Below are 27,636 nucleotides of genomic sequence, written 5' to 3'. Positions count from 1 at the left end.
AACAACAACGATAATTCAATATATACGATTGTTGTTCAAAGAAAAAAAAAAAAAACCAATATAAAATTCTTGTTAACTAAAACACAAAATCCAAAATGTAAAATAGTAATCCATCCAAAATGTTATGTATGTTGTAAAAACAAATGAAAAAAAAATGGAAATATTAAATCAATAATACTTCTGCATGCATAAAGAAAACAACAAATTTTTTTAAGCAAATCCAAATATTGGAAATACACCTGAATTCCTGGCTATCTAAATCTTTAGCTATCATTGATCGTGTCTCTTGCTCTTTGTAATGAACCTTTGTTTATAGGCATATATTAGTAAAAATTTGTACAATTTTTTTTGTTAAATTAAGATCCGCACTTTACTCCCACTTTTAATGTCAAGATTCAAAGATATTAAATTAATAAAAAAATAAACCTATTAGGAAGAAATCTTTGAAAATATTTTTTGAGAAAAGATAAAATACAAATTTATATTGACTGCATTAAAAAAATACAAATATTTGAAGATCATTTAAAAACCTCTAAGAGTTCATGGATTTCAAAAAATTGAAGATTTATTTAAAAATTTGTGTATGGGTTCTGTTGTTATTCGGCTAGAAGTAACCAAAAACCAATTTATACTCCAAAAAAATTGTAAACCACGTTTCCATTACACATCACCCTCGTCAATCCAACCAACTACAGTACATAAAAAGGCGAAGAGCAAGAGGAAATAATCAAACAGAATGACCTTCTCATAAACAAAATAAAAATAAAGCAAATTACAAGCCGCCATAATCATTGATACTTGTCCCCTGACCCCCTCAAGAGAGAAAGAGAGAGGAGAGAAAGAGAGAGGAGAGAGAGAGGGGGAGAGAGAGAGCTTCAGGTGCCAACCTGAGTGGGAGCTCAGGGTTTCAAACTTAACCCAACAGAAGAATAAACAGGAAAGATTGATGTGTGCATGTGTGTGAGAGAGGGAAAAAAAATATTAACACCAAAATAGTGAGAGACGAGAGGACTATGAACTCTTGCTGCTGTTCCATGGTTTGAGGACCCCAACAACAACGATCGCAACAATAATGAGGAGAATGATGATGGCGATACACATCCATTTGCGAGAGTTCCTCTGAAGACGCTTTGCTTTCTGAAGAGCAACGGTACCTGACTGGACATGGTCCACTGCATTGGTTACCTGGCACAGAGAGAAGAAAACAATGCTAAGTCAAAAATAATTACAAGGAAAAGTATTACCTGGTGAAGAGAGAAGACAACAATGCGATGTCAAAAATAATTACAAGGAAAAGTATTACAAAGAGATCATTTACTTTTAACACAAGAAGGTCACAATCACTCATGTCTTTTAGATATCAAATTGGGTGGTTATGAGCATGTCATTGATTAGACTCAAAGTTCAAAAACATTTTCTTGAATTTCGTGGCACACCTTGCCAATCAAAAAAATAAATAAATAAAAATTTCGTGGCACACCCCAAGCCATCCTATTTAACATATGATAGCTAGAAATAATGGTGACCTCCTTGTAAGAAAGATAAATAGTCTCATAATATACAATCCCTAATTAAAATGAGGAACTTTTGGACTAATTTAGATCAAGAATTTAGTGCTGAGAAACATGGTTTCGATATTAGAAAAGGGAGACTCTAATTTCAAGAAATTTCAAGACCAGGAAATACAGCGAAAGTTCAGCACTAATAAAAGGATATTGCATAAACATTTTTTGTTTCTAGGGAATGTCGAGAGAAAATATTGGGTCAACAATTAATGAAAGGGGTTGCCTTTCGCACCCATGAATTCATTATATAGAGCCATCCGAGTGGGTGCAGATTAAAGCCAACATATTGTTCCAGCTGTTCCTTCCCGTTTTGGATAGGAGCAGCAAAAACATGGAAGCAAGTGCACAAAAATCCCCATGGTTAATTGTCAAAATTCAAGGTAAAACTGTCTCCAAGCTGTGGTCCCCAAAAACACCATCTCTCCTCCCAAAGGAGAAAACTTAAACAAAAATCAAAACCAAAACCAAAACCAAAACCAAATCTCTCTCTCTCTCTCTCTCTCTCTCTCCACATGCAATCTACGAACTTCAAAATCGGTGTATCCTAATCAAATATCACTATAAACTCAATGTTGTAGCCAAGTGCATCATATCTGGGCATCCAAGATGAATTGGTTAGTCATGTGCACAGGTTCTATTGATACTGTAATGTCTCAAATTACTAAAAGTTAATTAAACAAGAAAGTATTTGTCATTGAAATTTAGGGAATTTCATCTTGCAAGTAGGGTCAATATGACACTTATTTTACCCTCAGAGCTTTAAGTAATAAATTAACCACTGAACTAAAATCTTACCTGAGTCTCAATATTATCCAACATTTCTCCTTGCGCTTCAACTAGTACCGCCATATCTAAGAAAACCTATTGAAATGCCAAAGATGTGAATAGAAAAAAAATTGAAGAGACCCATTTAAGTAATCCATCACAAAATGAAGTGACCCATTTGTGTGTGTGTAAGAGAGAGAGAGAGAGAGAGAGATAGAACTAAGTACCTGATGCAAGTCTAGAAGCTTTTTCTCTAGATCTCTTACTGCATCATGCCGCTCCTGAATTTCTGCAAGTGTATCCATTATCTGAACACAACACAAGCAAACAGCTTAATATACCAGTCTTGAATACCGGGGAGAACCACAAACAAAAAATTGACATTCAAAAGGAGAAAAATGAAGTGTTTGCGTGATTGATAGCCAGCCATTAATTTAAAATTCCAATGCATAAACTGATGAAAAGAGCATTGCGCACGACTATGTTTGTCTGTTCTTAATGAGCAATTAGATGTAATCAATTTCCCTCGATCATTGACATTGTCACGAAAGGAAAAGAGCACTACCCATTGTTGAAGCAATAATGTGAATAAAAAGTAGTCTTGATTGACTTGTCTTCCTGTCACACTATCTAATTCTCCAAAAAGATTTTAAGAAAAGAGGTGAAGTTTATGAGGAAATGGATTCTTCCATGTACACTTTCCCTTCCGATCGCTTCCTTTTCAAATATAGCATCCTCTCTTGGACATCATGGTCGTTACCAAACAACTTAGAATGGTCACCATTACTACAAGAAATCTTGGGCTAAAGTTAAATCAGTTTTGGTCATTTTGGATGAACCAAAAGAATATATAATAGCTGATGTCCACGTGACTGTTATTCATAATATGAGATGGTTCAAAATCAACAGAAATAAATAAAATATTTTCCAGATGTTGTAGAAATCAAATCCAGATATCCAGATTTGGCTAATTTTCCTTTTTTTCAAAATTGACTTTTTTCACAAGGAAAAATCACCCAAAGTTTGTTCCAAATCCAAACTTATAGTCTCCCACCATAAACTAACCCAAATTTAAAGAAATTTGAACATTGAGATTAACTAACCTGGCCTCGCCCACCATGTTCTTGAATTGCTTTTTGGAAGATCTGCTCACTGTTTCCGGTCTCTATCAGATGATCAATTGTCTATAGAGGATCCAGCTTTCACAACATTATAAAATGCCAAAGCATTCCACATAAACAACACAAAAAATCTTTATAAGGAACTCTAAACATCAGAAAAGCCTTGAGCTAAACAAAAAAGAAGCTCACCTCTTCATCAGCTCTGGTACCAGTCACTGGAAGAAGGTCCAATAGGTGAATGAAATAGATGACAAGTCCAACTTCAGTATCAGCAGATAGATAAAAATAATTTCTATAATTCAAATACAGGCAGCAGCAGAGTACCTGTAAAGACCCTTCTCTCAACAACCTCGCGATATTCTTCGTGGATGTTTTGCCTCAGAGTCTGCAAAACCAAATCTGAGAAATCTGAGTGTGTGTGTGTATGAGAGGAGGTGGAGCGAGGGCGGGGGTTCAGTCTAGAATGTAAACCTGGAAGTCAGTCATCTTGTCCTTCAACTTCTTCTTCAAGGACCTGGGTCAGAAAACATAACAGTTGTAAGAACAATTTGGGCCATAAAACAATATTCAGGAAGTTCAAGAAATGTAGTTTAGTGTCCTACACAGTCATGGCTGTTCTTGAACGGTCCACACCAGTTCCCTTCCCACATCCAGGCCTCTGCCTGTTGGCTAAGTTCTGAATGACAAAAACAAAAATGAATTTCAGCACTAATAAAGCAACCCCCACGGAATCCAATAATAGCATCAAATCCAAAAATGAGATGCATTATCCTCATTGAATAATTATACAAGAGAAATTAAAAATAGAACCACTAAAATAAGACATACATCTTTGTCTAGTTCTTCAAGCTTCGATTTAATATTACGTGCTATTCTTCCCACTTCATCCACATCTTTCTCCATTCTCTGCTTAATTGCTGCAATAGACAAAAGAAGTTTCAATTCAGCAAATTTCGAGTTATCATGCCTGAAATGAAATAAATGCGAAGTAGAGGAGGTCCTCTCACATTTCATAGCAGAAGCTTTGGTGACTGACTTGGTCTCCTCATTGGCTTCCTGCACGTGGTTCAAATACAAACGTACTTTCCAATCATCATATAACATTGAGTGGAACAAATGAATCACTTGGACGAAAAATAACAAATTGCAGTCCTGACAACAACAGGAATTATTCTAGAATAAAACTTAAAAAATTATAAAAGAAACACCATCTAAAGAAAATGTATCACTACAAGGAGGGAAAATAGAAAAAGGAAAGTGAAGACTCACAATATCATTGAATCAAATAGAAACAGATGAATGAAAACCATATTTAATCATGTTTATTGCTCTTGTACAATTCATGCTTCTGATTAATCAAGAACGCTTGCTTACATCTATAAATACACTATCATCTATTTACATTAAAAAATAATAAAGGTTATGTTAATCAGTTCCAAAGCAATGAGATAACATACTCTGAAGAGAGCCATTACAAGAAGAGTGCGGAAACAATGAAGTTGGACCGAAATGGATTAGTGATTCATTTATAAGTTAGCTCTAAAAGGGAAACTAATGAAAGATAAGCAGTGGCAAAAAGAGATCTGATCAAACCTTGCACCAAACCATGAAACAAGGTTCCAGACAAGATAATGACTACAGTGGGAAGGTTCTGGCTTTTAATAAATCTCCATAAATTTGATAGCACTAAATCAGTGTTTTAAATGCGGCATGCAGTCCCGATGCGGTCGGGGGGCCAATGCGGCGATGCGGTCCAGGTGCAAGTGCATCAGCCTGATGCGGTCAATAAATATAAAAAAAAACTCAAAAAATAGGTTAATGCATCCACAAAGAGTACAAACAACACAATTTTGGTCTTTCGGAAGAAGACATTGCCCCAAAAAAAGTTATTACTGTATTATAAAAACTTAATGATTAATTGAAGAAAATATCGATATCTTCTCAGCCTTGGAACACTCAATATGTTGTCAAATCTTCACTCAAAACTTCTTCAAATCAACACCCAAACTAATCCCTATCAACAAGCAAAAATCCACCAAGACCAAATCGAAATATTTTCTCAAAAACAATTTCCGCTCATTTTTTTTTATGTTTTCAAGGGGGGGGTAACACCCCCCCCCCCTTCTTTTTGGGGGGAAATTGCTTAAGTATCCATTTTTGTGGGGTCTATTTTTGCCATCACCATGCGCGACGTATGCGCTATATGGCCGCATATGCAATGGTATGCGGCACATCCCTCCAAAGCACATATGAACTGTTTTGCAATGCGCCTCCTGGTGCATATCGCATGATGCAGTCGCATTTTAAAACAATGCACTAAATCCTCACCAACAAAGTCCCAATAGAGATAACTATAGCTCATTAAATGACAAGTACAAATTGTGCTCCAAATTACAAAAGATGACGATACTGTCCTACCATTTTGAGTAATAAAAAGATCTTAATCGAAGAAGATACCTGAAGTTTCTGCAACAGCTTAGCGATCTTATCGATTTGCTTCTCAATCTCTCGTACCTAACAAAAAAAGGCCCAAAAGATATCAAAAAATAGATATGGAAAGAAGAAGCTTATATCACCTTAAAGAATAAAGTTCAAAATTTTTAAAATGTGCAATTACCTGTTTGAAGAAATCTTCCATTCCCAAATCTGAGGCATTAGCTGGAACTTGCATTCCCATTTCAATATCTGGCTCCCTTTGGGGTTTCCTAGGGACCTCAAAGGAATCCTGAAAGCTCACCATCACAACAAGAAGAACATGAAATCCTTGTCAATTGAAGAAAATAAATACACATAAAGGCAACAGTTGCAACACTATTCCCCCATATAAACCAATACCAAAGTAGTGCATATCAACCAGACGACATACAGCTTACACTCAATATAAACCAAAAGCAAAGTAGTGCATATCTACCAGAGGCCAACATGAACTACACATATAGCTTAAAATCAATAGCAGGCTTGATAAGACATATTAGTCATGAAGGCCAATAAGGCATTGTAATCGCAAAGGCCTCAAAAACCTGCATCATTAACATGAACCTACTGATCAGTTGTCACAAAAAAAAATAATCCCCTGATCCATAACCAATATACATATGCCATATAACTTGCCTCCCTCCCTCCCCCCCTCTCTCTCACATACACACACATGCGCATGCATACACACAAAAAGAAATATGCCGACCTTGAAGCATAGGAGGCAAATGTTGAGGCCTGTAAGGCATCATCATCATCATCATCATCATAGCGTTTTCCCAATTAATTGGGGTAAGGCCTGTAAGGCATAAACTTTCAAAATTTAATGTCTAGCAGCACACCTCAAGAATTTTGAGATGTGCCTATCCATCCAAATTTGAAACAGTTTTCCACTCTATGTTTTTCAGGAATTTGCACCTCCCTTAAAATAGAGATGAATGTTTCCTCCATTCTATTGTGTCGAAACCATTCTACTCCACCTCACCTAAAGTTCATCAGTAACAAATAGGGTAAGAATTGCCTCAATAAGGTGAATCTGTAGTGCTCCATGTGGTAGCAATGTCTTCCCTAAATGTTGGTTGCTTTTGGACAGCCAGCCATTAAAGCCATAATCGTGAAGAGGAACTACCTTTATGACAAGGTTTTCTTACCTCCAAATTTCTATAAACTTTTAATGGATGTCACCTCAAACTAGAGAATCATTTCTCAGATGAGGCTCACATTTGAGGCTCTTCAATGCATGATTCATCGCTTAGATGCTCATCTTTATAACCTATGCCTTGTCTTCATTAACCATGAAAGCTTTATGAATGACTGAAACTCATTAGTTAAATGAATGCATCCAATGGCATTTTCCAATGATACAAAATGTAGGGCAACCCTAATACATAAGATTTCTTATGGGGGTATATAGCAGGGAAAGAGTTTGCCTCTGCCATATGTTGTGCAAATGTCCAAGGTTTTAGTTTCATTGGGTCTAGTCTTTCAGCTTCAAGACAGCTAGCCGGAACATTGTGATGTGCCTGACCTATCATGCAGCCTTTGAAAATGTGATGAATACCAATATCTACCTCACACAACAGTTAACACTTCCAAAAAAATAAAAAATTCTACCTCACACAAAATCCAGAATGGTCAATGACCAGCACATTGAACAATTATTTGCCAGGTTTGAGGTTAACTCCCTTTCAGAGTGCACGATACATGACCGCTGGCTCCTGGATCAAACCTTAAGTATAATCGAGAACTTAATAAACTATCAGCTTTACACAAAGGCAGCCATTTAGCAATTCGAAGATATATGTAGTTGTCATTAGATACTGCTCTATCAGTTGATTTTCTCAGCATTTTCTCACCTACATCCCCACTTGGTCACTTTACTGAAACTGGACACCAAACAATAGTATTCATAGTTTCAAGGATCTGTATACGCCAGCTATATCCTCGACATCTACAAACATTTGTGGGTCAACCACCCAGAAAATACACATTTCCAAAGGACAGAACGAGAGCCCCCCATCTTCTTTCTGGCATAAGAGACTAACACTACCCCCAGCTTTTCATTCAAATGCGAGCTTGTCTTTATCTGGGAACATCAATGACCAGGTTTTCTGCTTAGACAGAAAGCACACATAGAAACCCAAGGAGGAATTCGAATGACACCTTGGATGTTTGAATGGCATCAAAAGCGGGAAACTTTATCCAATCATTATAAAGGTTGCCATAGCCTTTGAATAGCCAGAGAAAGTCCACAATTGCATCTGTTATTATGTTTAACTGATGAATTTTGGTCTCCTGAAGAACAATAGGACTGGTGAAGACAAGCTACAAGTTAAGAAGATTAGCACATACATAATGGGTTGTGTATTGGTAGAAATTAAGAAGTGCACCTTATCCACATGGTCTAAAGAAGGATGAGAAGAGTTGAAGCCATCAACCAAGAGAAGCAAATCTGAACATCAAGTTCAGATCAGTCCTAGCCTAACCAATGGAATCACAAGTGCTTCTCTCCCCTAAGGTAGAACGACTAGACACTGCCATTGAGCAAGAGTGTTTCTATATTGTAAAAAATGCCAAATTTCGTGATCTCTTTTTCCTCTTCAAAATACTAGAAATAGTTTTTTATATGAGAATGAAATTTGTTTCCTAGGTTTGCTAAATTCCTTATTCCCACTATGAGTGTGTTTACCCCTCATCTCTATCCAATTTTGGTACTTTCACTTATTGAGCCAAGGTTTGTGTTGGAGAGAGAGTGGGCATTGTTTCATACATTTGTTTTAAATAGCCAAAACACTAAGCCCCTTCACTCAAGGAATTTTGAGTGCTTAAGTACAGAGAGGTAAACTTTACCATCTGCATGGTGGACTCACATTGTTCAATACATTGTGGCTCAGACACGGAGAAGATTTTCACTGTGGAAGCTCCTTTTAAGCTGTTATGGTTTATTTTCTGGAGCAACAGTCCAGAGAAGCCAAGAAGTAATAAATCCCAAATTAAAGAACTCTGATGTTTTTAAGCTCCAAGTAAAAGCTGGGAAATCACTTCGCATATGTGGTTAACGAGCATTTCATGATAGAATTTCATAAAAAAAACTGAAAATAGAAAATAACGGGAATGCATAGAGCCACAATAAAAGTTCCCTAGCATCTCAAAAGAAAGAATTTTGAATTTCCTTTTTTCTCCAAACAAGGAATCCACCTAGATGCAAAATCAACTGATACATCTCGACAAAAGAACGGCCAAGACCTACTTATTGCTCAGACAATATAAACACAAATAGAATCAGAAGCTAGCTACGTCAGAAAATCATCCAATTTCTTGATGAAAACACAGTTATTTCACAATAAGGAGATTTACGTTAGCAAAATATAGACTAATACAGTATGTTCAACTCAATTTCAACTTTAATCTGTTCCAACAGATCGACAAAAAAATAACCAGAATAAATTTAATCACAATAAGATAAAATAAGTCAACATTCTTCAGTTTTGTCTAGATTACTTTCGAGAAATCATTGATTGAAATTTGAAATCCAATCACAAGACAAAAAACAAACACAAAATGGTTGCTGAATTTTAAATTCAATACTAATATTTTACCAAAAGATCAGTATAAATACAACTAGTACTAACAAAAAATGAAAGGAAAAAAAAAAAAACATAAACACAAAGGAAACAGAAGATTAAATTGAGTAGATCGAATCCGAATAACACAGTATAATACAAATTAGGAGATAAGGAAGAAAAATCACCGTTAAAAGGTCGTTCATCTTGACCAGAGCCTAAAATCTGAGTAGTAGCGTTTTGATGAGAAGAAATCAGGCTCTTCTGAAGCAGATGAATTGCGGGTTTGAAGCAGAGAAATTAGAGTTCTTGTCCAAAAAAGAATTAGAGATTTGATGCATACAAATGTGGAGCTCAAATATGGGAAAATCAAGGCTAGGGTTTCAGGAGAGAGAGTGGAGGGGGCCTCTTCTCTCTCTTCCTTCTTCTCGTTTACGGGGTTTGCATTGGGTGCTTACGGCAAAAGTGAGATGTGGGCCCCCACGATGCAAAAATGAACAGAAGTGATGTGGGGCCGTACTATGCAACAATTAATTATTATTTTCTTTTTTTCTTTGGGGGAAAATTACCAATTCTCGTTTATAGATTAGGGTATGGACCATAGTTAGAAAGTCGGAAAATAATAAAAAAATCAGCAAGCCAAAACATAGGTAACAACTCGTTTTTGTTCCAAAAAGTCCATCGAAAATTTATTATCCAAACTTTCAGTAAGTCCAACAACAGTGTTTATTATGTTGTCGCACGAAACATATCATAGATTTATTTAAAATATAAAATAAAATATAAATAACTCAAAAACTATATTAGTAGATAACAATAACTATAAACTAAGATATATGGTTATTATTTGAAGAATAAAAAAACACAAAAAAAGACCTTTAGTATAGGATTGCAATTAACTAAAACAAATTACATGCATAAATACGTAAAATAGTAGTCCATCCAAAATGCTATGTTATATACACCAATGAATTAAAAAATAAAAAATATAATCAATCAAACTTCTCTATATATGAAAAAAGCAACAAAATGCTTAAACAAAATAGAGTTTCATACTGAATTCCTGGCTACTTAGATCTTTTGTATGCAAAATCTTTAAGCAAATTATAATCTCACACAAAATGCTCTTTATAAGGATGCACATGGTTTAAAGAAAAAAAAACATTTTTCATTGGGTTAGTCTTCTAACTCTGCTTATTATTTTGAGATATACAATTGGTATGATATCTTGTTTTTTAGAGAATATATTGTTTGTAATTTTTTGTAAAAAATTTTTTCAAGGAAAGTTATTGGTGAAACATTTTATGGAATTTTATTTTAAATCAAGATTCTTAATTTACTCCTACTCTTAATTTGCTTTCTTTAAATAAAAATTCAATAATGTTAAGTTAATGAAGAAATAAAGTTATAAGGAAGAGGTTTTTTTTTAAAAAAGATAAAACACAGGTCCACATCGGTTCTATGAAAAAACATGATTTTCTGAAGATCTTTTGAAAAGTCAGAGCTCTAAACGGATTTAAAAAAATCAGAGATTTTTTGAAAAAATCATGTTTTAGACGGAGACTTGCTAACTATGGTATGGACCGACCATAGCAAATTGGGGAATAATAAGATATCGGGTGACCAAAACATCAGTAACAGTTTTATTTCAAAAAATCGGACGAAAAATCAGGTAAAAAATACGGATCATCAAAAAATAATATAAGCTATAGAATCGTGAATATTTCGGATTCGGTTCAAAAAAATATAGTAAAAAAATCGGATATATAAAAATGACACGGTATAGGATTATGATCACCTATTGTATTGATATACTAAAGCTATTAAACAATAATTGTTTAGCCTTATTCACCCATAAATAATAAATTTATAGCCTTACTAGTGTCATTAGAGTAATATTTAACCATTTTAGTGTTGAAACTTTCAATAAATCCAACACTAGCGCTTACTCGGTTGTCGCATCACAAAGAAAATCGCAGATTAATTGGAAGCGCAAAATGAAAAAAAGACAAAAATATTAAACAAAATAACTAATCAACAAATAACAAGAATTGTGAACCAAGGTATATGATTGTTTTTCAAAAAGAAAAACCCTCAATATATACAAAGATTCAAATATGTAAAATAGTCGTACATCCAAAATGCAATGTTTATATACCAATAAAATACAAAAATAAAAAATAAAATTAATCAAAGTTCCCTATGCATAAAAAAATAACAAAATGTTTAAGATAATTTGAATATTGCAATGAATTCCTAGCTACCTAAATATTTAATATCATTGAACTATCTCTTGCTCAATATAAGGACGTTATGGGTTTAAAGAAAAAAAAATAGATTTTTCATTAAGTTACTCTTCTTCTAATTTTTCCTATTATTTTAAGATATACAATTATTTTAAACAAAAATTTCAATAATATATTGCTTGCATTTTTTCGTACACTGTTTTTAAGGGAACTCATTGGTAAAAAATTTTATAGAATTTTTTTATTAATTTAAGATTCATAATTTACTCTCACTATTAATGTACTTATCTTTAAACCAAAATTCAATAATATTAAGTTTATGAAGAATTAAAGTTATATGGAATAAGATTTTTTGAATTTTTTTTTTTGAAAAAAAGATAAAATATGGACGATGATGTAGTCGATGATTCGTGTAGCCGACCCCAATTAATTGGAAAAAGGCTATGGTGATGATAAAATACGGATTTATATCGTTTCCATTAAAAAAGTGATTTTTGGATATCTTTTGAAGATGATGATGATAAAATACGGATTTATATCGTTTCCGTTAACAAAGTGATTTTTTGATAGCTTTTGGAAAACTCGGAATTCTAAACGGATTCCAAAAAACATAGATTTTTTGAAAAAATCGTGTTTTAAACGGAGATTAGCTGACTATGGGACTAACCCAACCCAACTAGGTCTAAGGTAGACCCGGATTTGACCTAGACCTAGCTTAATATTTTATATATTTTTAATTGGGTGTGTTTTGTATAAGGCTGAGGCTCTAAACAATCAAAGTAAGGCGCACCTTCAAATAGTCTTGAAAGATGTTGTTTCAATACTACAAATCTTCATGATGACCGAAAAATTTAGTTTCATATATAAATATAAAATTTAAAACTTCAAAAGTAGTGTAGACCGAGTATATATATAAATACTTTAAAATATTGAAAATTGACGTTCCAAAAAAACAGTACAACATGCACTTGTTTAAGACTTGAAATCCATTTTTTCTCATATATATATATATATATATATATATATCTTGAGGTCGAGATGATCAATTTGAGGATTTTTGGGCTTTAAAACAACATCTTTCAACGAATTTTTGAAGTGCGCCCTAAATCGATTGTTTAGTGCCTTGGCCTTATATAAACATGTTTATTTTTAATTGTAACAAGTACGATAGACCATTCACGTTTGTTACAAATAGGTCACAAATACTCCAACCCATCTTATTTTCAATTGGGCAACTTGAGTTGTTTCACAAAGTTTGTGAATTTGTTTTTTGAAATTTGAACTTAGTCAATGATTCTCATCTATAGTGCTCCAACTATTTGTTTATCACACTTAAAATGCTCTTAATTTAGATTTCAAATTATGTTCTATGGGTCCAACCCAAATGATCACCTATTTTTCAGTTATAATGAGATCATTTATCTTTAGTATAAGATGGTCACAATTAATCTTGATCATTGGATGTGAAATTGAGTGGTTGCATTTACTTCATTTATTAAGCTCAAAGTTCAAAAAAAACTTTTTCGAATTTTGTGATACACCCAAGCTTTCAGATTTCATATCAGATAGTTGTAAATAATTATGATATTCTTGTATCAAAGGCAAAAGGGCTCATTGTATTTCATCTAAAAATTGAATTCCACCCAAAAAAAACCTGAAGTAAAAAACAAGGAGTGATAGTTAGCGGCACTCTTATTAGAGAGCGAGAGAGAGAACTTTTATCTAGAATGTGTCATTCTTTTAAATGGTTGAGGATGTGTCATTCTTTAGGTATACAGTCTAAAACAAAAATCTTCAAATGTTGTAATACTCTTTTATTGATTGGATTTCACATCCAATAGATAAAAGTCATGGTGACCTCCTAGTATAAAAATAATAATAAACGGTCTCAAGTATACAATCCCAATGAGCCAGAGAGGGGTGGACTGGAGGTTGCCTAAATTATTTGGGTATTTTCTAGTGGGTGGTCATTTTTTGGTGGGTGTTAAATCTCCCTAATTTTCAGCTCTTAATGCATTTGCCAGCACTACTTCAATAGAGAGAGAGAGAGATCCATTAGTTTATTATTTTTTATGCATTTGATACAGCTGCTCCAGATGAGAGAGGAGGGTTGGGAAAGGGCCATGAGAGAGACAGAGAGAGAGAGTTCAAATGGGGGAGGTGGGTGTTGAGGAGGTTGGGGAAACAGCCTGGCCACAAGAAAATGTTTAAAAGTGATTCCACCATGTTCATCATATTTTTAAGGGAACAGTATTTATTATAATATGACTACTCGGCAACACCTTTTCTTTTTGTGTGATATTTTGAATGAAAGAGCTTTCAATGTTGTGTTTGAAATAGTTTTATAAATGGGACATGTTTGTAAATTAAAATAGCATATTCTAGTGTTCTAAAACCCAGAATCGTATATTGAATTGCCCACTCGTTGTATCAATATGGATCGGTAGGATTGGCAACTTTGATCACCCGTCTAGCGAATTCAATTTGGATCGACGATTCCTTATCCAGATTAACGAGTTTTATAACCTGATATTTTCAATGATATATATAGACTTTTATAATTGAGGCATCCATAATTGAGGAGGGGATACTTGCATGTTCATACAGCACAACCCATGTGACTGGAGGAGCCAAATGCTAGTATCCAACCAATTCTCATCATTGTCGAGGGCACAAAACTTAGGGGTGGCAATAGACCCTGATGTGACACAAGACTCGAGAGGTAAACCCAATTTGAGTCCGAGTATAGGTTAAAAATTTGGACCCGTTGGGTCGGGTTTGGATTCAAAACTTGGAATTGAACTTTATTCGGATCTGATAGGGTAAAGTTGAGGTCCCGGTCTGAGTCCCACACTATTTTTCAATTCCTAAGTCCAGCCGCAGCTGATCCGTTGCCACCCCTAACAAAACTTGTTTCTGCCTTGCCAAGAAATTTGCATAATTTATTAACGCAAATGTCCGGTGCAAAACGGACAAATTTCATCTCACCAATTCGAACATGTCAGCCACTATACATAGCATTTTTCAGTGGGGTGGTGCCCCACCTCATTACTCTACTTTCTTTATATTTTTTTGCCACTATCCTTTCGAATCTTTTGTTAAAATATTAAATATATCAAAAACAATCCATTCAAAGTTGTTTAATGTTTACATTGGAAGCCAATAGAAAACAAAGCCAACTTCAATATCTTTGTCAATCTAGATAAAGGAAATAATTTTTATATGATATTAATTTTATATGATAAATCTTATTGGAAAATGTCATTTTGATGTTGGAAAATTCTCAAATCGATGATCTCATCTAATCTCATCCTCATATGTGAAAAGAAAAAAAAAAAAAACAAAAAATTTATAAGTCTTAAAAGTAGTGCACATTACTAGATCTAGTCGACTTCAAATAGTTGGATAAGACTTAGAATATAATATAGATCTGCGTGATCGATATTATTTTTGAAGCTTTAAATTTCGTATTAGGATGAAAAATGGGTCTTCAAACTACATTAAGAGTTTTCGATAAACTGCATCTTGAGATAATGATTAGATATGTATTAATTTAATTATTTAAAGCATAGTTATCAAAGCCTCCGATCTAAAGTACAAACTTAATTTAATAACAAACCAATCAATCAGTGTTTAACTAGTTTCAGTCCGATTGATTTGGATCGGTTCAACTTTTTTTTACATTTTTAAATGAGTCAGATTGATTTGGAGTGGTTCGACTTTTTTTACATTATTAAATGGGTTATGTTAGAGTGTTTACAGCGGAGTATTTTATTATTGTACTCAACAAAATTTGAACACATATATACCGGTATATAGTTTTTTTTAGTAAGGGCATTTTTTATAATTAGGAGAGGTGTAACGTCATTTATATGAGTGTGATATCACTCACATGGAGCACACTAGTGACATTTAATGCTTCATATGGGTGATGGCACACTCTATGTGGATGCCATTTATAGATAATGTCACATCTTATGTAAATAACTCACACCCTTATTAATGATAAAAAATATTTTTTTTTAAAAAATGATATGGGTGTGACACCACTCACATGGAGCACATTAGTGACATTTAATGCTCCATGTGGGTGATATCCCACCCCATGTAGATGGCATTTATAAATAATGTCACATCCTATGTAAATAACTCACACGCCCGTTAATGATAAAAAATATCTTTTTTGAAAAAATGATTCGAGCATAAAACAAGGATATAAAAATATTCAAAATTATTGAATACAATAATAAAGTACTCACTAATATAAAATTTTTTAAATTAGTATTTATATTATTTTATATTTAAAAATTCAATCAAATTGATTCGTCCATTTAGACAGACCAAACCCTTCATCAATTCGATAATTTGATCTATACAACCATTGTTTAGAGGTGTTACCATTCCTCCTTATGCCCCAAACAGCCGAGGAGTAAAAGAAGAAAGAAAAGTACATGTGGCAACATCTCATTCGCAAAAGAATGCGAGTGCGTTACCACGTGGCATCCAATCCAGTCGCCACCGTATTCACCGTCATCGACCAAGTGGCACTGCACCGTCAAAGACCCGGCACGCGAGTCAATGGCGGTTCAGTGTAGGCAATGCGAAGGTGCCATGTGGCACGCTGTGGAAACCTAAACATCTCCCTAAGCCTCATATAATTCACTGAAAACTTGCTTTCACGGATGGAGCAGAGATCTCATTTGATCAAACGTCTAGGGTTTCGGGTTTCCATTTTTGGCAAATTTTGAGAGGGAGAGGTATCCATGATCGATGATTGGGTGAAAGGCGCTACCTTTTCCAGAACCCCTACAAAAATTGTGGAGAATTTGGGTACTTATTGATATTTCGACATTGTTTTGCTTTAAACCCATAGAAATATGCAAGTCTGAGAAGGTTTCCGTCACTGGAAGTTGATTTTGTATCGGAGCCAGGTGAAAAGGTTAGTTTTTTCAGTATCTTTCTTGATTGATGGATCTTTTACTGTGCTTTCCTGGTGATTGATGGATATGGCTGTTAAGACTATTGGCAATGAACTCTTTCTTTTTAGTTTTTCTTCATTTTGCTTTTGGAGCTGATTTTGTTTGGAAGTGAAATTTCTTTTGGTGATCTAGAAAGAGGACTACTGCACAGTGACTTTTTTTTTGTTTTTAATGCAAAATGTGATGATCACATATGCTAATGAGCTGGTTTTCCTTCGAAATGACTGAAATTACAGATTGAGGGGAAGTTTGTTGAAATATGATCATTTTCAGCTGCTCATTTGTAAAACGCTACTGATTAAATCAAGGCTCTGTATATTTGTCCTAGATCTATCATGAACAATTCACTTTTCTTTAAGTGGAGAATTGGTTGCTTTTAAGTATTGATTAGCAGATACCGTGAAAGGGTTTGCTTTCCGAGGGAAAATGACGATAAGCTTGTTGCAACTTTGCGAGCTATGAGGGTTGATTGATTTATGGTTCACTTTTCCAAATTTTGTCTAAATCAATAGTTCAAAGCCATTTGCTGAATAAATAATTTTAGTTGGTCAAGACCAATATTATTGCCCTTCTCTATCTCATTGATTTGTAACAAGAAAAACAATAATCCAAAGAATGCCTGATCTAGCTAAATTCAAACATGGAAAGACATCCCAAATGACCTGGCTTTAATTTTGGAAAATTTGAGCATTAGGCAGATTAGCAGAGATTGAAGCTAGAAAGAAGGAACTGAAATCTGAAGCTTGGCCAATTGATACTACCCAATTTTTCAGCAGTTGGTTTATGTTATGAGTAGAAAAAATGATCTCTTGACCTAACATCACGAGGAATTTGCTTCAAATCTTTCCTAATTGGTATAAATTATATGCATGATGGTTGGTAATGACATATCAAACATGGGCTTCCGTTGATATTATCCCACTCTCAGAAGTTTTACTTCTTTGTTCATTTTCTTCTCTCCTCTCTTCCCCTCCACCCCATCTATAAGTTCCATTGATGCCTCTGTATAATTAATTGTTGTTACATATTTTCCAGTGGGGTCTAGTGGTAAACTAATTAATCATCACTAGGAGTGTGATTCGAGATTAAAATTTGAAGATCAGTACCTGCCGTTATTCATGTTGATTTTGCAGCTGACACTGGGGAAATAATACAAATGAAATACAAAAACTGCCTTATTATCGCCAAACACCATTGTTAGCTTGTGCTTTTAATGAATAGAGCTGTTTTTCATGATAGAGGAACTGTTTATGGGTTTTGTCTAGCTTTTTGTTTTTTTGGATGCAGTTGTTTAGAAGGATACAGATGTCCTCATTGCAATATATTATTTATGTGTTCTCATTGTGGTTTGGAAAACCAGTTTGGCCTTCGGTGAACGCGAATTGTCTCATAAATTCTGTTGAGCAGTTTCTATATGAAAGAAAAGATAAAGATCAAGGTTGAGAAGGAAGAAAAGGAAGATAAGGAAGAGCTGCATATCAAAGTCGAGAGTAAAGAAGTAGAGCCCAAGATGGACAAGGTAGAGGAGAAGGAAAGTGAACTAGAAATTAAGACCAAGTGTGTGGAGAAAGACAAGGAAGAGTATAATGAGGGTGGGGATGGTAAATCCAAAGAAAAGAACGAGAAACACAAGAAGGAAAAAGATCGGTTAAAGGAGAAGGAAGATGGAAATGTGAAGGAAAAAAAAGAGGACAAGGAAGAGAAGAAAAAGAAACAGAAGAAGGACAAGGATGACGAGGCCGAGGAGGAGCAAGGTGATATGGAGGGGAAGGAAAAAAACAAAAAGAAAGACAAGAAGAAGGATAAAAATCTAGAGAATGAACATAAGGAGTTGAAGGAAAAGAAAAAAGAGAAAGATAAGGAGAAGGATAAAAATGAAGAGAAGGAAGAGAAGAAAAAGAAACTCGAGAAGAATGATAGAGATGAGGAGTTGAAGGGAGAGGAAGGCGAAATAGAGGGTAAAGAAAAGAAAGAGAAAGACAAGAAGGATAGGGATGAACAAAAAGAAGCTAAGAAGAGTCAAGAATTATCGAAGGAAGAAGATGAAGCGAAGGGGCATGAAAAGGAAAAAGAGAAAGACAAGAAGGTAAAAGATGAAGAGAAGGATGAGAAGAAAGAGAAAGTCGAGAAGCTAAAAGATGAAGAGAAGGAAGAAAAGAAAGAGAAAGGCTATAAAGGAAAAGATAATGAGAAAGAAGAGAAGAAAGAGAAAAAGAAGGCAGCTAAAGAAGGAGAGCAGGAAGAAATGGCCAAAATCGATAATGATGAAAAGAAGAAAGAGAAAGATAAGAAGAAAGATAAGGATGAAAAGAAAGAAGAAAAGAAGGAGAAACACAAAAAGAATGATACAGATGGGAAGGAGAAGGAAGATGAAGGGGAGTCTGATAATAAGAACAAAGAGAAAGACAAGAAGAACAAGAAAGATGAGGATGAAGACATAGCAAGGGAGGGGAAGATGAAAGTGAAAGGCAAGAAGAAAGGGAAAGATGAGGAACCAAAAGAAGAAAAACACCAACCAGAGAAGAAGGAAGAGGAAAAGAATGGAGATGGAGACAGGCAATTAAAGGTAAATGTCGATGAAGCAGATGGGAAATATGAGAATAAACTCAAGGAGAGTAAACCCAAGAACAAAGATGCGGAGCACATAGAGAAGAAGAAAGAGAAAGACACAGATAAGGACTCAAAATTGAAGGAAGATGAAGATGAAGATGAAGAAAAGGACAAGGAGGAAAAGAAGGAGAAGAGGGAGAAGGAAAAAGACAAAGATGAGAAATCAGAGAAGAAGAAGAAGAAAAAGGATAAAGATGGTGAATGCAATAAAACTGTAGAAGGAAAGAAGAAAGAGAAGGATAAGGAAGGTAAGGAGAAGGATGAGAAGAAGAGGAAGAAGAAAGATGGGAAAGAGAAGACTAAGGATGTTGGGAAATTGAAGCTGAAGCTAGAGAAAATCGATACCAAAGTGGATGCTTTGTTGTCTGAAAAAGCAGAAATCTTGAGAATAATCAAAGAAGCCGAGGAAAACAATAGTGTGACCCAAGAAGCCAAAGTGGAAGTAAAGACTGATATGGCTAAGTGAGTCGCCAGATCAAATATACAGCCAAAAACTGTAGTCGCAAAGTGCTGATGAGTTTAGAAAAGGAAGTGTGAAGTTAATATCTAGATGTTGTAAGATATGACTTAAGATACAGAATTCCCATGGGTGTTCAACAGGCTTGTGTCATGAGCAATTCATTGCTCATAATAATGGTTTTTCAATAGGTTTTATCATGAGCAATTCATTGCTCAGAATAATGATTTGGACTTTTGAGAGTATGATCTGGCAGTTCCTAGGACTCTCTGTGCATCTAGCATCTCTCTCTCTCTCTCTCTCTCTCTGCAGTTTGCTTATTATCAACATTGGATTTGAAAATGGGTACTGTAAGTACAACTTGAGAAAAGCCAAAGTTATAAAAAGGGGGAATTCTTGGGTAACTATGGCCAACTTCCAAATTGTTGGTTTTTGTGTAGTTTTTGACGATGTAGAAGGGATGGCCTAGATTTACTTATATCATACTTCCTTGAACCAAAGGAAAACATTGCTTCCATTTGATTACAATACATAAAAATAGCCAAAAGATTGTGTGCTGGTTATATGCTTCCATCCCCGGGTAATACCTCATTAAAGAGTCCTTTTCGGACCCCAGATTTTGGGATATAAGCAGCTCAAATTAATAAACAATCTCGAAAATGGAAAAAAAAAAATGTATTCTTGTGGATGAAATCAATAATGTCCCAAGGTTGAACAAAGACTATCAATTTTTGGACCCTTAGATCTAAGGGTAAGAACAAAATCCGATTTTCTTTTTTGACAATACCCATTTGTGATTCTAAAAGTGGGTTTCAAATCCTAAAGAGGTTCTTTGCTCAAGCAAGAAAGTGTATAATGTGCTGCCATGGGGTACGCCGCAAGCATTCTTAAATAACAATACACAGTCAATGACTTAAGAGAATGCGAACTTGCTTGAAATACTGAGTCACTGACGAAGAGAACACCAAGAAAACTGCTCAAATTTGAAGGGAAGCCATACATGAATCTCGATGAAACTGTGCCCGTAAACTTCATCCAAGAAAAAAGGAAAAAATAAAAAAAATTGTAATTGTTAAATAAACAACGGTAAATTCCTAGTTTACGTATGTAATACACTCCAATGAGGTCGGAAGATTCAGCAAAGAACCCCTCGCTAGTAAGCATGTGTTTGACATTCAATCTAAAGACTGCCAAATTTTGTTGCTTCAGACTGTCAAAAGTTGTAGAATCGCTACTGAATCTCAACTGCTCTTTTTGTTTTGTGGGTGTCTGAGTGAGAGAGAGAGAGAGAGAGAGAGAGGACTGACAGAAAAGACTGTTATTTCTTAGTAAAAGCATATACTCTTATTTCTTAGTAGAAGTCTGTAAATATGCCCTTTTCTCTGCATTCATGCTGCTGAAGGATTATTTGGATCCCACCATAGAAAAAGGAAACCTTCACTTGCCAATAATAAATCAAAAGCAAAAAATAAAGACACCCCTTTTACAGAGAGAGAGAGAAGCGAGAGGAGGCCCATTGCGAGTAAATAACGACATTGTCTTTGAATTGGGAAGACGTGTCAGAAAGAAACGGAAAAGCAGTACAATGGTTCACATTGTTTTCTTACAATCCCAAATTAATTATCACAACACATCCATATTGTTTATATATTAGCTGCTCAAATATGAGGGAATACTGTGAATAAATAATAATAAATGCAACAACAGAAACATGGTCATAAAGTAAAATATGGCATCACCCCTCATCGCCTTTCCAACAACACCAGAGTGGACCAACCTACACATATGACATGAAACATCACAATAAGCAACCCGCATAAACCAAACCACCAAACCAAAAAAAAGTTTTGGGCAATCTCATGAAGAACCAAAACAACAAACTCATAATCCTTTTAATCCTCTTAATCCAATCAATTTTTAACCAAATAAAGCTGTAAAACAAATTTGCTTTTCCATTCCTGTCTGAAAGTTCAGAAGCAATGCCCCGTATCGAAGTTGATCAAATTTCTAGCCTAAATAATCCCAACCCAAAAAATAAGGAAGTAAAAGAATGCAATCCTTGACTAAATCAAGAAAGAGAGCTCCTACGATGCATCCGAGATATCAGTGGTGAGACTGAAACCGAAGGGAAAGAGTGGGTCATAATGCTTGTCTCCAACATTCATAGGAAGCTGATTCACCGATTTGAACCATGTTCGAGGAAGCTTGCCTGAAAATGGATAGAACCCAAAGAGCACATCGGCCAAACCTTGGCCTTCAGTTCCCGGAAGCCATGCAGCCACCAATGCATCCATATATGGCACGTATGGCTCCAAGACTATGGGTCTTCCTGATACCACAACAACTACACACTTCATAGAAGCACAAACATTTTTTATGATGGTTGGGCCTGGCTCTATCATCGTTAGGGTGGTGCTATCACCATCAAACTCGGCATAGGGCAGCTCACCCACCACTACGATTCCATAGGAGTAGTCATTTGCCTTGAGAGAGGACGGATCAGGGTTCTCTTGGTAGACCACCTCCGTATGGGGGTCCACTGTAGATCGAATGGCGCTAAGAATCGTCGTTCCTGAGACCAAAATACAAAGAAAGGAACTCTCACTCATTCTTTCAATAAATTATGATTCATTAAAGAATGATCCATGCAACTAGTAATGCTAATATCTCTCTCTTGGTTTTTTGATAAATTGTGTTTCACTGAGCACTATTGTACACGTCTGCTTGCACCAATGATCTATTGCTGAATACATTGAGAGAGAGAGAGAGAGAGAGAGAGAGATTACCTATTGTGGTATTTCCACTTCCTCCCTGCCATGTAATAGTCCATCCACCACATTGGTAACCCAAATTATCAGCATGAGTTCCTGCAACAAGAATCTTGGGAGCTTTTTTATCAACAGGCAACAATGGCTTGTCACCATCCTTCCCATTCTTCAGTAGAACAAGAGATTTCCTCACCGCTTCTCTAGCCAATTCTCTATGCTTCTGCTCAAATGAAAACACAACCTTTTCAGCTACTTTTTTCAATAACTACCAGCTAAGGTAATAGAGTTTCGAAAATGTTTGAGAATAAAAAGTACTAGAATATAAAAAATAGAGAAATAACTGTCAATATTCAGAGACATGGGGGAAATAACTAAGCAAATGAATATAGGTTATTATTAATGAAAACTACTGCCAATATTCAGAGAACATGGGGGAAATAACTAAGCAAATGAATATAGGTTATTATTAATGAAAACTACTAAAAGTATAAGGAGATATTCATAAACAACAGACCCGACTGCCAAAGTGGTCTTTCAAGCTGAGGTCGGCCATGGGGTTCTCAAAAAGACCCATTTGAAACTTGACTCTCAGTATCCTTCTTACAGCGTCATCAATCCGGCTCATTGGGATGGACTTGCTGTTGACTTGGTCAGTTAAATCATTAATAAAATCGGTGTAGTTATAAGGAACCATGATCTGTCAATGAAAGGAAAAAGTCAATTATCAATAAAAATTTCTGCACAAAATTTTATCATCTTTGTCTAGGATTATTCTAGGAATATATCTAGAGAAATATGAAGTAATAAATCTTTCTATCAAAGAAAATGCACTACCAAAATAAAACAAGGGAAAAAATGTTCTAAAACTCTAGATACTGGTTTGATTTATCTGCGCAATTCAATCCATTTTCACACTAGCTAGTGCATGCAAGGAAAGTCGTGTAAGAATTGAACTTCCATTTCCCCATTTAATGTATTCATAAGCACAATGAATTTTAAAAATGGAAAAGTATTGGGCACTGACCATGTCAATACCGGCATTGACGCCAGCATGGACAGAAAACATATAGTTGGAGCCAGGAGGACTTGTAATGCGATCAATACCTTGCCAATCAGAGATGACAAAACCCTGAAACTCAAGCAAGAATTAGATTAGTCAAGATCCATATGAGTGAGCAAATCAAATGAGCCACAAAACATTCAAACCAGACAAGTGACATATCTGCCCAATGTACTTGAAACTGTTTCCCAGATACCCCGAGCTCTTAGTAATCTAAGCTTAACGTGTGTTGATGTATCAAATTGGGCAGCTGGTTCTCTCTCTCTTTTTTTTTTTTCGTGAGGTGGTGGGGTGGTATAAGATTATTCTATGTGTATTGAAAAAAGAATTTATTTGGAAGAAAGACAAGGGTTTCAGGTATGTTTTTACTTATTGCCAACGCAGGTTTCCAAGCACAGAGAGATGGGTTCAGGTTAATGTTTTGTTACTCTATGCTGTTTCCAAGCACAGAGAGATGGATTCAGGTTAATGTTTTGTTACTCTATGCTGTCGATTAGGTTTGCTTAGAAAGAAAAGCGGGGGAGGTGGCTCTTACCCTGAAACGAAGGGTGCTTTTGAGTAAACCAGTGACCAATTTGCGATTGGAATGCATCTTGACCCCATTCCAGCTAGAATATGAAACCATCACACTTGAGACTCCTTTAATTATGGCTCGATAGTAAGGGCGCAAGTGTATGGAAAGCAAATCATGGTAATCAATTACAGTGTTGTTCTCGTCAATGCCTCTGACCGTCCCTCCATCACCCACAAAATGCTTGGCAGTAGCCGCAACACTTTGCCTGAGCAACAACATCATGTGAGTTAATACAATGAATACATTTGACTTCAGAAAAGAAAAAAACAGATACATTTCTTTATTTCTTTATGCAAATTTTCTTTTAATTTACAGAAACTAGCAGACCAACTAAAACTCTGACCTACTTTAAGCTTAAGAATTTATTAGGTTATTCATTTATTGCATACTTGGTCTAAGATGGTAGACTTACTTTCCAGTCACAAAAGGGGTTCCCTTCTGAGATGGTTCTCCTCCTTGCAACCCCACAATTACCTCAGTCATTGCCTCAACAATTTCGGGATTCTCACTGAAACTCTCATAGCATCGACCCCATCGAGGATCTCTGCAAACCTAAATAAAAACAAACTTTTATAAAATCTAAAGCTTTGATACCCAATTCACAACATAAACTTTTCGGGATACATGCTACAAGCACCAACTATCATCTCTGTTCACATGCAAGCAGGCATAGATACGTACGCTAAACACATGATCATATGCTAATAATAACATTGGATTATAATGTTTGGTCACATCTTACCGCAAGGCATGGTGCAAAAACATAAGGAATGCCAGTTGCTCGGACTTCCAAAGCGGTTGCAACACCGATCCTCTTTGCCAGCTCAGGGTCCCTATATAGTCTCAATTGTTACTATAGAAACAAAACCAAAACCCGGATTCTTAAAAGTATTTCAATATTAACTCTTTCATTAATTCTTCAAAAACAGAAAATGAAAAGAAGTCCTTTTACAATGCTGGAGTAAAGCAAATATGCAAGTTTAAAGCTCGAGCTATCTAAAAAACATTGCAAAGTCTTGAGTTGCAATTACCAGACAACAATAGAACACTCAAATGTACAAGCGACAGTCCGAGAACGAATGTTAAAGTCCAATTACAAATTTGTAGCTCATTTCTTCCAACTTAAAACCAAACTTACCTGGTAGCTCCAAGACCAATATTGTGAGGGAATATGGTAGCCCCATAGACATTATTATGGCCATGAACAGCATCAATTCCATAGATCATAGGAATCTGTAGACGAGATGATAATGCACCTTTTTGAAAATCATTGACCATATTAACCCAATCTTCAACGGTGGCATTAGGTTTAGGAATACTCCCCCCTCCACTCAAGACGCTTCCTGTGGGCACAAAAAAAAAACCATAAAATAAAAAACAAGAGTTTCTCCAAGCATCAAATTAGAGTACTCTTTCCTCACAAAATCAAATCCCTATTAGTAATGAAAATAAAATGCACACTGAGGATCTTCGCTCCTGGCTTAGTGGTTTAGAGAGAGAGAGAGAGTAATTAGAAGAGAGTGGTGCTCACAGGTGCCCAAATAACAAGATCCATAAAAAACTTATTACACCATAGAATATAGAAAAAAAGGAGTACCTATTGAATAGTTCTTCATCACATCTTGCGTTGCAACTGAGCGATCAATTTGGGTCATTTGTCCAATCTTTTCAGCAAGAGTCATCTGCTTCAAAAGATCTTCGATACGAGATTGAAGAGGTGCCTTGGGATCTTTGTACGTCAAAGTGGCTGATTCACTTGTTACCACCAAACATATAAACAACAGAAGTCTGATACAAATCTTTTGAAGCTGTGCCATTTTTTGGGTCTTCTGTTGATTCACAATCGAATATAAAAAAAAAATCTCAGCGTATGAATAGATGAATGAATATTTTGAAACATCGATTAACCAGGTAAGAAATGTTTTGAGTTTCGTTCTCCAGACTTTTATATACCTGAAGAATTGGCCAACAACAGTTCAACAAACAAAAGAAGATCAGAAAGGAAAAAGTGAGCTCTATAAGTCTACATACATATTGGAGTTATGCAATATTCAAAACTTGGGCAGCCCAAATCCTTACTACAAATAGGGGTTATTTCTTGACATGCATACCATCAAATCTCTCCCCATAACTTTGAACTCAATTTCTTTTGATTTGGAACTCGCTTCTTATACAGGAGTGTTTTCTTTTAATAAATAACTTCCCTTATAATTATGGTGTTTTACTCTGTCATGAAATTGAGCCTTACATAGGCCAGAGTTCAATGTGAGGTACTCAAAAAGAAAAAGAAAAAGAAAAAAAAAAAGATGAAAACAGGAGCTTTATAAATTATAAGTTTAAATAGATTGTGAGGAATGAAAGAGGTGTTATTTTATTATACATTATTGATCAGGAAAAGGAACAGCCTATATTCAGCTTCAATACTGGACTTAGCTTGTTTCATAAGTCATAAAAATAAGAAGCATGATTACAAGCAAATGCAAGAGCTAAACACCACTATTCATGGTGCGTCCTCCATAATGTTGAAGAGAAAAGGAGAAATTTTTTTATATCCTTTATATGAATCAAAAGCTTTGAGGTGATTGCCTAAGCATGATTTCTCACTGTCAAAAATAAAAATCATGGTTTCTAACTATGGCAAATGATCTTGATATTTTTGTAATAATGGACTAGACAAAGCAACTAGTTTTAGAACCTAATCAATGTATGAACCTGAGATCCCCAAAGCTAGATTACCAGAATCCTAAACTAAGATTACTCCAGTAAGGAGAACTGAAATTAAACAGTATATGAAGTTTTTATTTGATAATCAAAGTACATTATATGTAGTTATATTGGCTACTTCATCAATATTAGTATAAAAACAATAAAATACAAAAAAGTAAATAAAATACTGATGTTTTTGTCTGACAATCAGAGTAAATTCAATTCTCCATTTCATTGCTTTCTCCTCTCTCTCTCCAAAACTCATGCAAAATCAGTCTACTAACAGAGAGCAATAAACTCATAGAAATATGCCTTCATATAAAAACCAGAGCACGAAAGCAAGATCACTGTTAGTAATGCACAAATGTGCGTCAACAGAAAAACCCAAAAGCCCAAGAGAGAGCTTAGAGTAAAAGCATAGAGAAAACAGAGTGCTTAGCCCAAGTGAGAGAAAGAGAGAGCTTACACTAAAAACCAAGAGATAAAGAAGAGAGAGAGAGCTTAGCCCGAGAGAGAGAAAGAGAGAGCTTGCAATAAAACCCAAGAGAGAAAGACAGAGAGAACTTATACGTCCTTTGCCTCTGCAATGGGGAAAAAAGCTCACAAACCTTTAAGTCAAGGATAATGCTTTTACCTCAGAGAAAGCATCTATAGAGGGAAAAAAAGGAAGGGAAAAAAGAAGGCCATGGGCGCATCTCTTTTATCATAGTAAAATATCTTTCAGCAAGCAAAATTACAATTATACCT

General features: G+C 35.2%; 3 protein-coding genes across 13 annotated transcripts; 1 reads left to right on the top strand and 2 right to left on the bottom strand.

Annotated features, from left to right (window-relative positions):
• Nucleotides 1-724: 724 nt before the first annotated feature.
• Nucleotides 725-9,903, bottom strand: SYP132 (syntaxin of plants 132). Its single transcript, XM_006826307.4, has 13 exons — nucleotides 9,678-9,903; nucleotides 6,069-6,176; nucleotides 5,909-5,965; nucleotides 4,459-4,507; nucleotides 4,280-4,368; nucleotides 4,054-4,127; nucleotides 3,923-3,965; nucleotides 3,776-3,836; nucleotides 3,641-3,666; nucleotides 3,434-3,514; nucleotides 2,558-2,638; nucleotides 2,361-2,426; nucleotides 725-1,185 (listed from the first exon to the last, which is right to left on the bottom strand). The coding sequence occupies exons 1-13, from the start codon at nucleotides 9,693-9,695 to the stop codon at nucleotides 1,012-1,014; spliced, it is 927 nt and encodes a 308-aa protein (XP_006826370.1). The 5' UTR covers nucleotides 9,696-9,903; the 3' UTR covers nucleotides 725-1,011.
• Nucleotides 9,904-16,430: 6,527 nt separating this feature from the next.
• LOC105421136 (uncharacterized) lies at nucleotides 16,431-20,185 on the top strand. 2 transcript variants are annotated; one of them, XM_011627501.3, is made up of 2 exons: nucleotides 16,431-16,674; nucleotides 18,075-20,185. In XM_011627501.3, the coding sequence occupies exon 2, from the start codon at nucleotides 18,129-18,131 to the stop codon at nucleotides 19,788-19,790; it is 1,662 nt and encodes a 553-aa protein (XP_011625803.1). In that variant the 5' UTR covers nucleotides 16,431-16,674; nucleotides 18,075-18,128; the 3' UTR covers nucleotides 19,791-20,185. The 2 variants fall into 2 exon arrangements, with proteins under 2 accessions (XP_011625803.1, XP_011625769.1); XM_011627467.3 differs by having other exon boundaries at nucleotides 18,002-20,185.
• A 1,112-nt stretch (nucleotides 20,186-21,297) lies between these two features.
• LOC18421561 (uncharacterized) lies at nucleotides 21,298-27,636 on the bottom strand. 10 transcript variants are annotated; one of them, XM_020666988.2, is made up of 11 exons: nucleotides 27,524-27,636; nucleotides 25,781-26,012; nucleotides 25,322-25,526; nucleotides 24,926-25,016; nucleotides 24,596-24,735; nucleotides 24,145-24,388; nucleotides 23,574-23,678; nucleotides 23,064-23,246; nucleotides 22,568-22,769; nucleotides 21,870-22,353; nucleotides 21,298-21,558 (listed from the first exon to the last, which is right to left on the bottom strand). In XM_020666988.2, exons 2-11 carry the CDS (start codon nucleotides 25,998-26,000, stop codon nucleotides 21,432-21,434), a joined length of 2,001 nt encoding a protein of 666 aa, XP_020522647.1. In that variant the 5' UTR covers nucleotides 26,001-26,012; nucleotides 27,524-27,636; the 3' UTR covers nucleotides 21,298-21,431. The 10 variants fall into 10 exon arrangements, with proteins under 10 accessions (XP_020522647.1, XP_020522565.1, XP_020522529.1 ...); XM_020666906.2 differs by having other exon boundaries at nucleotides 27,498-27,596; XM_020666870.2 differs by having other exon boundaries at nucleotides 27,356-27,561.

The sequence above is a fragment of the Amborella trichopoda genome, chromosome 3 (genome assembly GCF_054954075.1).
Source record: "Amborella trichopoda isolate Santa Cruz 75 chromosome 3, AtrichopodaSantaCruz75HAP2 v2.0, whole genome shotgun sequence".
NCBI lineage: Eukaryota > Viridiplantae > Streptophyta > Magnoliopsida > Amborellales > Amborellaceae > Amborella > Amborella trichopoda.
Note: the sequence above shows the minus strand (reverse complement) of the source record. Positions and strands in the feature narration are given on the sequence as shown.